This window comes from Cydia splendana, chromosome 9, assembly GCF_910591565.1.
Source record: "Cydia splendana chromosome 9, ilCydSple1.2, whole genome shotgun sequence".
In the NCBI taxonomy this organism is placed as follows: Eukaryota; Metazoa; Arthropoda; class Insecta; order Lepidoptera; family Tortricidae; genus Cydia; species Cydia splendana.
In genome coordinates, this window is record NC_085968.1 from 20,007,138 (window position 1) to 20,017,665 (window position 10,528).

At 45.8% G+C, this 10,528-nt stretch overlaps 1 protein-coding gene across 1 annotated transcript; it reads right to left on the minus strand.

The window, feature by feature from the left end:
- Positions 1-5,316: 5,316 nt before the first annotated feature.
- On the minus strand, positions 5,317-8,017 carry LOC134793794 (uncharacterized). The gene is made up of 2 exons (XM_063765467.1): positions 6,081-8,017; positions 5,317-5,942 (listed from the first exon to the last, which is right to left on the minus strand). The coding sequence occupies exon 1, from the start codon at positions 7,778-7,780 to the stop codon at positions 6,224-6,226; it is 1,557 nt and encodes a 518-aa protein (XP_063621537.1). The 5' UTR covers positions 7,781-8,017; the 3' UTR covers positions 5,317-5,942; positions 6,081-6,223.
- Between the last annotated feature and the right edge of the window lie 2,511 nt (positions 8,018-10,528).

Genomic DNA, 10,528 nt, shown 5'->3' on the forward strand with positions numbered 1-10,528 from the left:
ACACTAGCCCAAGCCCTCTCGCGCATGAGAGGAAGCCTGTGCCCAGCAGTGGGACGTGTATAATAGTCTGAATTATTATACATATTATTTTTATTATAGGCGTAGACACAAATCACAATTACATTTTCACATCAGCAATTCGAAAAAGGGCCTTTTCTTACCTGCTAGGAGGGTTCAAAGTGGCACTTTTCTTCCCTGCTAGGAGGGATCAAAGTAACAATTTTCTGTTCTAGCACACTATTTTTAAACTTTCTTGCACATTATTTTTTTAGCTTAAATAATCTGTTTAAGCATCAGATTGTGTCAACACTAAGACTTTTTTTCCTCATAGTTGATAATAAAACTCGTGTTGACAGTTGCAAACAGACTAATTTTATTTTTAAATATACCGTTAACCGAGGTACAAGGTTTTGCTTAGCCACTAACAGATGGCAGCACTAGTATATAATACATGATGATTTTGTTACAATTTTAACACCACCACCTAACAAAATCAAAAAATAAACTTATATTTATTATACAGCCGTAATGCCTAATAATTTAACAAATTTATGATGTTTAACAGAAGTCAAACTTTTTGTTAAAACATCTGCTGGCATTTCAGCTGTGGGCATATATTTAATTTTAACAATATTATTTGCCGCAGCCTCTCGGACAAAATGACAACGTATGTCGATATGTTTTGACCTCCTGTGTAAAATAGGATTTGCAGCCAGTTTTTGTGCACTCTGGTTATCGTTATACAAAACAATGGTATCACAGCTACCTAAAATTTCTGTAATGAGATTTTTTAAATAGATAGCTTCCTTACACGCTTCTGACATGGCTACAAATTCTGATTCAGTACTAGAAAGTGACACAGTTCTTTGTTTTCTACATTCATAGGATATTACACTATTTGACAATGTAAAACAAAACCCAGAATATGACCTTCGGTCATTGACATCTGACCCCCAGTCAGCATCTACAAAACATTCCAGAGATGAATTGTCCTTTTTATACACAAGACCATAATTTTTTGTTTTATGTAAGTACTTCAAAATTCTTTTAGCATGTTTCCAATGATTTTCATTGTGACAATTATTAAATTGGCTTAAATAACTTACACTATATGAAATATCAGGTCGGGTCAAAACTGATAGGTACATTAAACTACCTAACAATTGCTGGTAAGGATATTTCTTATCTTTACATACATTTTCTGATTTTTCACACTGTAGATTAACTTCCATAGGAGTTTCCGCTAACTTACTGTCAGTCATATTAAATCTATGAAGCAATTCAGTTACATACTGTTCCTGATCTACTGTTATCATACCATTTTTGACCTTGACCCTCATGCCTAAACATTGTTTTAACTGGCCTAAGTTTTTGATCTTAAAATTAACACTTAGCTCCTGTACTAATTGATTAGTAGCTGGTTTACTGTTGGAGAAAACAAAAAAGTCATCAACAAACAGAGCTATGATAATTTTAGTATCACCTTCAAACTTAGTAAACAAACATGGCTCAAATTTAGATTTCTTATAGCCAAGACTATGCAAGTACTCCTCTACTCTTTGATACCAAGCCCTAGACGACTGCTTGAGCCCATAGATAGCCCTTTTCAATTTTAAAACTTTATTATTATTATCATCACTGCAGTCAGGGGTAACAGGCTGATTCATATACACTGTCTCATCCAAAAAACCATTTAAAAAAGCAGTAGTTACATCCAAATGACTTACATCTAAATCAAGTTTTACAGCAAGAGCAAACAAAAGTCTTAATCGACGAAAGTAAACCAACTACGGCGGCAGCGACTGCAGCAGCTGAGACGTTGGATGCAAAAGCCAGAGCGAAGCTAGTTTTAACAATCGACCCGACCTTATACGTCCATATTAAAAGTACGAAGACCACGAAGGAATTATGGGACAAGTTAAAATCGATGTTTGATGATCGAGGTTTTTCCAGAAAAATTACCCTTCTTCGTAATTTAATATCAATTAGGCTGGAGAATTGTGATTCAATGACGTCATACGTAACTCAAGTTGTTGAAACATCACAGCGGTTAAAAGGTACGGGATTTGACATAAACGAACAATGGATTGGATCGTTACTGTTGGCAGGATTGCCGGACAAGTTTTCGCCAATGATAATGGCGATCGAACACTCAGGTATTTCTATCGACGCAGATGTCATTAAGTCGAAACTGCTCGATATGGAATCGAGTGAACCGCAGTCAAGCGGAGCGTTTGCAGTAAAAGGTTTTCAGAAGAAACCTGGCAACACTAATAAAAATGAGTCTATGGCACGAAATGTCAATGTCAAGTCGTCGAACAAGAAAAACATTATTTGTCATTTATGTCACCAGGCGGGTCATTACAGAAATCAATGTAAAATGATCAATAAAACTGAAAAACGGAAGCAATCAAACGCATTTAGTGCAGTATTTTTGAGTGCGCAATTCAGCGCGTCTGATTTCTACGTGGATTCGGGAGCGAGTTCTAATATGAGTCCGAATAAAGAATGGTTGACAAATGTGTCAAACGATCCTCGAGTTAAGGATATCGTAGTTGCAGATAAAACCGTAATACCAGCAACTCGACGTCTTGCGCCTATTTTGCGTGATAGGGGGTGGACTAGTCTTGCCAGCCCAGCTCCTCGAGGAATCCTATCAGACCTTTGATGTTGAGTAGGACCTCGGGGAGGTCACTCGGGGATCCGAGATGTTTTGCCCTGTATGGGGCCAATCCGCTGCATTCCAACACCACGTGAGAGGCTGTTTCTTCTTCCTCCATGCATCCACGGCATAGGGGACTGTCTGTGACACCTGTTATAAAAAGATGTTTGTTAAAAAGTCCATGACCTGTTATGACACTGGTTACCATACTCAGTCGAACCTTTCCTAGTTGAAGGAGCGCCCTTGTGAGCTTACCGTTCATGCTCGGCATGGCTTGCTTGGCCTGTCTGCATCCAGTTTGGTTTAGCCAGTGTTCTGTGTGTAGTTTCCCTGTACGTGCCAGCAGCATTGAGCGTACCTTACTAAACGGTATCGGGAGGATCGGTTCCGGGCCAATCGCCCCCGCACCCGATCCTTGTCTGGCGAGCTCGTCCGCGGCGTCGTTACCTCGGGATCCACTGTGTCCTTTGATCCATTGTAAGGTGATCTTATTGTTCTGACATACCTCCATTAGTCGTTCGTGGCATTCGTGTATAAGTTTGGATGTGACTATATGGCTTTTTAGGGCCATTAAGACTGCTCTACTGTCGGAGAGTATGCGGATGGAGGATCCTACTACCTTCCTTGCAGTGATGGCAGCCGCCGCGTTAATGATGCCCATGCACTCAGCCTGGAATACCGAGTTATGGGCTCCTAGCGGAGTGGTAATTGACATGTTCAGGTCTTCTGAAAAGGTTCCAGAGCCTGATCCGCTGTCTGTTTTGGACCCATCAGTGAAGATTCTCAGCTCCCGGGGATTGAGTCCTTCGTAGTTGTCGTCCTCAAATAATTGTATTTTGTACCTTTTGTCAAAGATGGCTTGTTTGTGAATTCGATCCGTGCCCGCCATGAGCACTGGAAATTCGCTGTATACTTTTTCCAGGCATGCTGTGTGAAGAGCTCCTGTGGTGTTAGACCATATATTGAGGGTTCGTAACCTTACCGCTGAGAGACTGGCCTCTTGTTGTATGTGTAGGTGCAGCGGTGAAAGGTTTAGCATGACCTCCATGGCTGCAGTCGGAGTGGACCTCGTGCAGCTAGTGGTGGCCGAGCATGCGAGCCTCTGGAGTCTTTGTAGCTTGTCTCGTACGTTGCCTAGGTTTGTTCTTGGCCACCAAACCAGAGCACCGTAACAGAGTAGGGGGCGGATTATAGTCTTATAGAGCCAAAGGGTAATTTTCGGGTTGAGTCCCCACCTCCTACCAATCATCCTTCTGCACTGCCAGAAGACTACTCCCGCCTTGTCTATGCGTTTGTTGATGTGATTGTTCCAGTTGAGTTTACTGTCGAGCGTTAGCCCTAAGTACTTAACTTCATCGGTCAGCTGTAGCTCAGTCTGGAAAAGTGTTGGTCTGGTAAAGTTGCCAAGTGCCCTTTTATTGGTGAACATTACCATTTCTGTTTTGGTGGGGTTAACTGATAGGTCAAAATCTCTACACCAGCGTTCTACGATCCGAAGAGCTGCCTGGGTGAGGTCGCATACTGTACTGGCAAATTTACCCGATATTAATATTGCCAGATCATCAGCGTAGCCTATTGTGTAGAAGTGTTCCTCGTTCAGTTTGGTTATGAGGTTGTTGACTACTAGGTTCCACAACAGAGGTGACAGAACTCCCCCTTGAGGGCATCCTCGCACCGCCGCTACGGCCTGCGGTTCACCTACATACCTTATTGTCCTTTGATTTAGCATGTTCATGATCCACTTTACTAGTCCGGGTTCAGCGCCGTGGCTTTCCAAGGCGTTCCCTATACTGGAAAAGTGAGTCTTGTCAAAAGCGCCCTCTATGTCAATGAAAGTGCCGAGGCACATTTCTTTGCCGTGGATGGCCCTCTCAATGCGGCTTACAACCATGTGTAGAGCCGACTCCGTAGATTTACCTGAGCTGTACGCGTGCTGGTTGTTGTGCATCGGTATGTTCTTTAGCGCTCGGTCCCTCAGGTCCCTGTCGCACAGTTTTTCCAAGGTCTTCAGCAGGAATGATGTGAGACTGATGGGCCTAAAGGATTTGGCAGCTGTGTAGTCGTTCTTACCTGGTTTAGGTATGAATACCACATTTACATCTCTCCATCTCCTGGGCACGTACCCCCAGGCTAGGCAGGCTGCCATGATGTCGGTCAGGGTTTCCTGGATGAGTCCTAGACCCCACTGTAGGAGAGCGGGGAAGATCCCATCCGGACCAGCCGCCTTGAAGGGATGGAAGCTGTCTATGGCCCACCTGAGTTTCTCAGCGGTGACGACTCTGTGCGCCATTTGCCAGTTGTTGTCCGTTGTACTGTATTCCTCGTCCTGCTGATCTGCATCGGCGAGACTTACGCATCCTGGAAAGTGAGTTACCAGGAGAAGGCGTTGGGTCTCTGCAGGGCTAGATGTGTATGTGCCATCGGGTTTACGCAGTGAGCCCAATTGTGATGTGGGCTTGTGCGCTAAGGTTTTCCTTACCCGGTTGGCGTGGTCAAGTGTTTCAATGCTGCTGCAGAAGTTCCTCCATGACAGGGATCTCCAGTACCGCAATCTCTTTTTGTACCTGGCCTTGGCTTCGTAGTAGTTATCCCAGTCCACCTCAGCCGTTGTGTTCATGGCCCTCTGAGAGTCTTCTGGTTTTCCCCCGGAGTCTCTCCAGTTCTGGGCCCCACCACTGGTGACCCTTTATGGCAGTCTTTGCCGGTGGTTTTAAGGGGCACGCCTTGTGGTAGCTGTCTACGAGGGTATCAGTTAAGATATTTACCTGCTGTTCTATCTGAGCCGGTTCCCGAAGGTCATCCCTCGGTGGAAGCCGGTCAAGGCTTTCCCCTAGGACCTTCCTAAAAGTGGCTCGGTCCGTTTTCCTGGGATTCCTCCGGGCGGTTGGTGTGTCTCTAGATGCTAGTAGATTGAAGCGAATCCATCTATGGTCTGAGCAGGAGGCCTCCTGGGAGACTTGCCATTCCATAATTAGTTCACTGACCTCCTCCGAAGCCAGAGTCAGGTCGATAATCGTCCTGCATCGTTTGTTTACAAATGTTGGTTCAGCGCCTATATTTAGAATGTTTAGATTAGTAGTCACAAGATATTCAACAAGTGTCTTACCTCTGTTGTTGCTGGTCTCCATTCCCCACAGTGGGTGGTGTGCGTTGGAGTCGGCCCCGATGATTATTGCGAGGCCTGATCTCTCGCAGTGGCTGACCAGTCGTTGTAGTTCGGCAGGCGGTGGCTCGTCCTCTCCGGGCATGTACGCCGAGGCGAGGACTAGGTCGCGACAGCCTGTTGGCAGTGGAACTTGTAGTTTAATCGCACACAGGTCTCTGGAACAGAATTCAGTGAGCGGTTGTGCAATAATATTGTTAGTAGTTAGGATACATGCCCTAGGGACGGCATGTACCGTGGAGTAGTAGAGCTTACCTTTCGTGTCGGACAGCCCGCGTATGTATCCATTGCCCGCCCATGGTTCTTGTAGGAGGGCAACGGCTGTTGGCAAACCTACCAGGCAGCGTCTGAGTTGGGCCGTAGCGGCCACGCTGTGCTGGAGGTTTGCTTGGATGACACTAGTTGGTGTCCATGTTGTCGGTGGTGGGGGCGGCATCTTGCATCTCCCCTCCCTCCTTGAACATGTCGGCCAACCCCGACACTATCCAAGCCGACAAGTCCTCACCCTCGGATGATGACCCGGCTGGTCCCTCACCAGTGCCAAGGAGCTCATCCTCCGAGAGTTCGGGTATCGTCGGCTTGGGTAGAGGCAGGGGGGCAACTTTCTCCCCGGAGACAGACTTGCTCTGCTCGGAGGTGCCCGCGGCCTGTTCGTTGGGGACCTGTACTCCCGTTACCCTTAGGGTGGAACCTTGCAGGGTGGGAGGCTGGTCCAGGTATTTGCCTCCGGGACCCCTGAACCTGAGGTAGACATTGCCCACCCCACAGTTCAGGGATCTCCCCCTCTCCATGAAGGCGGGGACGAGGTCTTCGGGGATTGTGAACTCGACAAACCACCCCTGGTCTTGCCGTAGTATTTGTATAATGGACCAAGACCCGACCTTGGCCCATTCGTTCTGATACCTTAGTCCGTCAGCTGCCTGACGGACGTCTTCCCAGGACGAGTTATTAATGTTGGGTATTAGGAGCCCGCACTTAATTCTCCTTGCCATCTCCGACTGGCGAACCGCCTTAAGGGAGATGTCTGGCAGGGTTAGGGCCTGGACACATCGCTGAGACCAGGCGGCCGAGTATTCGTCTTCTGCGAAGACCCTCAGCTGCCCCTCAGCGAAGATGGGCTTGCCCTTGAATTTGGGTGGCCTGGCTCCTACGAGGTTTCTCCTCGCCTCCTCCACGATTGCTTGGTGCAACCCGCGGAGGATGGCGTTGGAGTGGTCAGCGGTGATCTTCCCCGACTTCGCGTCAGTAATGACGATCGTCAGGTCAGATGCCGCTGCTTGTGCGTACGACAACGGTTGGCTTGGGCTCACTAGTCGCTGCTTTTTGTTGTCTCCTTGCGGGGAGAAGGACTCATCTCGCATCCTTTTAGCAGCGGCTCGTGCGAGCTTACCAGGTCGTCGTTTGGAGGGATCTGCGGCCGAACCCGTAGGGCTGTCGCCCGACGTTCCAGCCTTAGGGGGTAGGGTGGAACCTTTTCCCTTCGGCGGAGGCCTGGCAGCAGCAACCTGCTTGTTCGGCGCCGGTTTGGGTGCCGGCTTCTGGGAAGCCTGCACACCCACACCGGTTGCAGAGTGTGTCGGTGTTGGTGTGTTGTCCAGTTGCTGCTCTCGCGCTAGACGAGCTGCACGCCTCTGGTTCTTGTTTTTCTTCTTCTTCTTAGCCACCCCACCTTGACATTTAACAGGGGGGGGTGGGTTAGAGGAAGAAGAATTCACAGGTCTGGCAGGGTGAGGCTTCCCAGCAGGGGGTCGCTTCTTGGACCTTCGGTCCACTACCTGCCAGTCCTGGAAGGGGTTTGGGCCGGTCTGCTCCCCAGATGAACTGGGTTGCGGACGGGCCGGGGTTTCGGTCTGACGCACTGTCACTGGAACAGCTTGTCTCGCCTGTGTGGCTTCACCATTAGCGATGGACGCTGCTGGATCAGCTTGGGGTTTTTCGTTAGACCTGGTATCCATAGTTCGTAACGATTAACTTCATCCTCATCGGCTCCCACCCTACAAGGGCCCACACCTTGGGAACGCTTACACACACATATAAAAGGTGCTTTCAGTCGTTAGGACACCGACTCGGGTATAGAAGTGAGAAGTTGGCTAGTTGCGCGACATCGGAAATGTGTGAAGGTGGGACGTAGGGTCGTCCAGGTCAGACGCCCTCCGCCCGATTCACCTAAACGCACTTCCTCAGCATGGCCTTTCACCACCGCATCAGCAGCCGAAACTGCCTCTGCGGCCCTCTCACTTCTCGCCGTGAGCCCACCTACGGTTCCTCACTTGACCATTTCCCGGACTGTGGCTAGTAGCCCGGGCTACCGTTTTGCCCGAAATTAGGGCCGAAGCAGACGTGTTACCACGCGGGTTGGCAATGGCTCAATCCCCAGGATCCCGTCATCCTTGCGTACGGCGCTCTACTGTGCAGGTCCTAGCACAGGTAGGTTATGTATAGGTCGTCAGTAGTAACCTACACCTACTGACAACACCAGTGTGGATGTTAGCCGCCACTAGAAAGAGGCACGAATGCCAGTCGCTAGTGACGTTGCCCAGGATGGACCGGGGGTGACAGACGGACCTTTGGGCAGGCCGGAGCCCACCCAAACTTCCCCCTGTCTCCCGCTCGGGGAGGTCATCACACCACTCCACCCCACCCGAAGGGATATTGATTATTGATTCGATTGATTGCAATTTATTTTCTCGAACACGTTCCGTTTCAAAGATATCTTTCATGTTTTCAGAAAAATGCGGTCGGGTACAAAAGTAACAAAGCCGTATAGGTACAAAAGTAACATTTACATCCCATACAATATATACCTATTGAATCTAATATGGGGTCACATGCTTAATGCGTCAATGATGATTTAAACGATGTATGCCATATTTATGAGTGAAGAAACTCTGAACCTGAATCTGAGTATGAAACATGTTTATAACAGAATAATTGATCTCATCACTTGAAATAAAAACAATTTCTAACGAGGACTTAATATTGATTTGTTTTCTTAAAATGCTAATGTTTATGTAGTTAAAATGCAAATATTAAAGTGTGTGATCAATAATAATTTACATACTTATATAGTACTTTTTTGATTTGATATGTCATATTATATTAATTACAGCCCACTGTGTCTTGTTACTTTTGACTCACATGTGTTACTTTCTGCATGCCAACGGGGTCATAAGTAACAACAGACGATTTTTTAGTCACTCTAGTACTTACATACAAAATACACAATTATAAGGTTAATCAAGATGTTAATTTACAGAACATGCAATGAAGTTATATATGACTACATTAATTTCATCAAAATAATAACGGTTAGCCAGAAACTAAGGTCAAAGTACAAAGTGTTGCGTTTCTCCCCGCTCTCCCCTACGCATCCAAAATTACTGTCCACCTATGTTCATCACTACATTTTTGCAAATAAACATATCGTTATCTTTATCAATAAATAAAGTCCTGGCAGGGTGGAAATTTAATTTAGGCGGATTGTTTTTCTCTGCATCTGACTGTACAGCTACGCCAAATTTTTGGTAAACTTACGGTTATATATTCAGAATCTGAATCTGTGTAGTTATATAGTACGAAAATACTTAAGATATATGGACATTCCTCTGGTCCTTGAACTACGTCCAAAAGAGAGGTATGGCCACTGTGAATTACATCTCGCTTTGTGTGGTAGGACACAGCACAGCAGATGTAATTCCAGATCTAGAGCAGAGCTCAACCTTACAGAAATCTGCAGCCAAATAACACTAGATCCTACTCATAGTATTGTTCCTGCCGGTGAGTATGCTTGCCAGTTATCAACGAGGGTGCGGAGGGTTAGGCACGGCAACGCGCATGTACCTAACACCTCTGGAGTTGCAGGCTATATCAATAGGCTACGGAGACTGCTTACCATCAGACGGGTCGTATGCTTGTTTGTCATCGACGAGGTATAAAAAATAAAATTATATAAGTATGCACAGAATATAATTGAACTAAAAACTTTGTTTTATTTTATAGTAAATTTGGATAACAATCGATACATAGACAATCCCAGTAAACCAGTCCGCAGCCTGTAAGCCTCGTAGGCAAGTATATCTCGGCCTCACGAGCCGCAAAAACTCACTAGGACTGAGGCTAGACCATAGTCGTTTATTTATTCTTGATTTCATGAAGGTTTGCAGAACAGCACGTAACCGCATTATATATCTGGGCGGACCTCACAGCAACAAAATAGGTGTACCGCTTCAAGATTTTCAAGTAGTACACGAAATATTTACATATCGTTCCGTATTAATAGGTAATATTTGAAGATCAAAAGTTCTCTAACATAAATACAAGATCACAAAATTGTCATCACAATCAGTTCATTGACGTTGACGTACAGAAGTCACATGGGTACGTTTTTAAAATTACGCAATATTAGGTAATACCAGCATAATGAAAATTAACTCCAATCAGTAAGTATGAGTCTTCAAACTTTTTTCATTTTAAGCGGGGTTTCAAGGAGCAAATTACTTAAATGATTTTAGAACCGTATTGTTTTAAGATAGTTTACTGCGTTTTTCAATAATTATCCCCCGTAAACAACAACAAATCAAATTTAAGATGAGACCCGAGCTCTATGTGATGATAATTAATTTACCCTATTTTTGTAAATACAATTTGTCTACTGGTATACTTTTTCGTATACGTATATGATTTAATGTCAAAATAATTGCAAA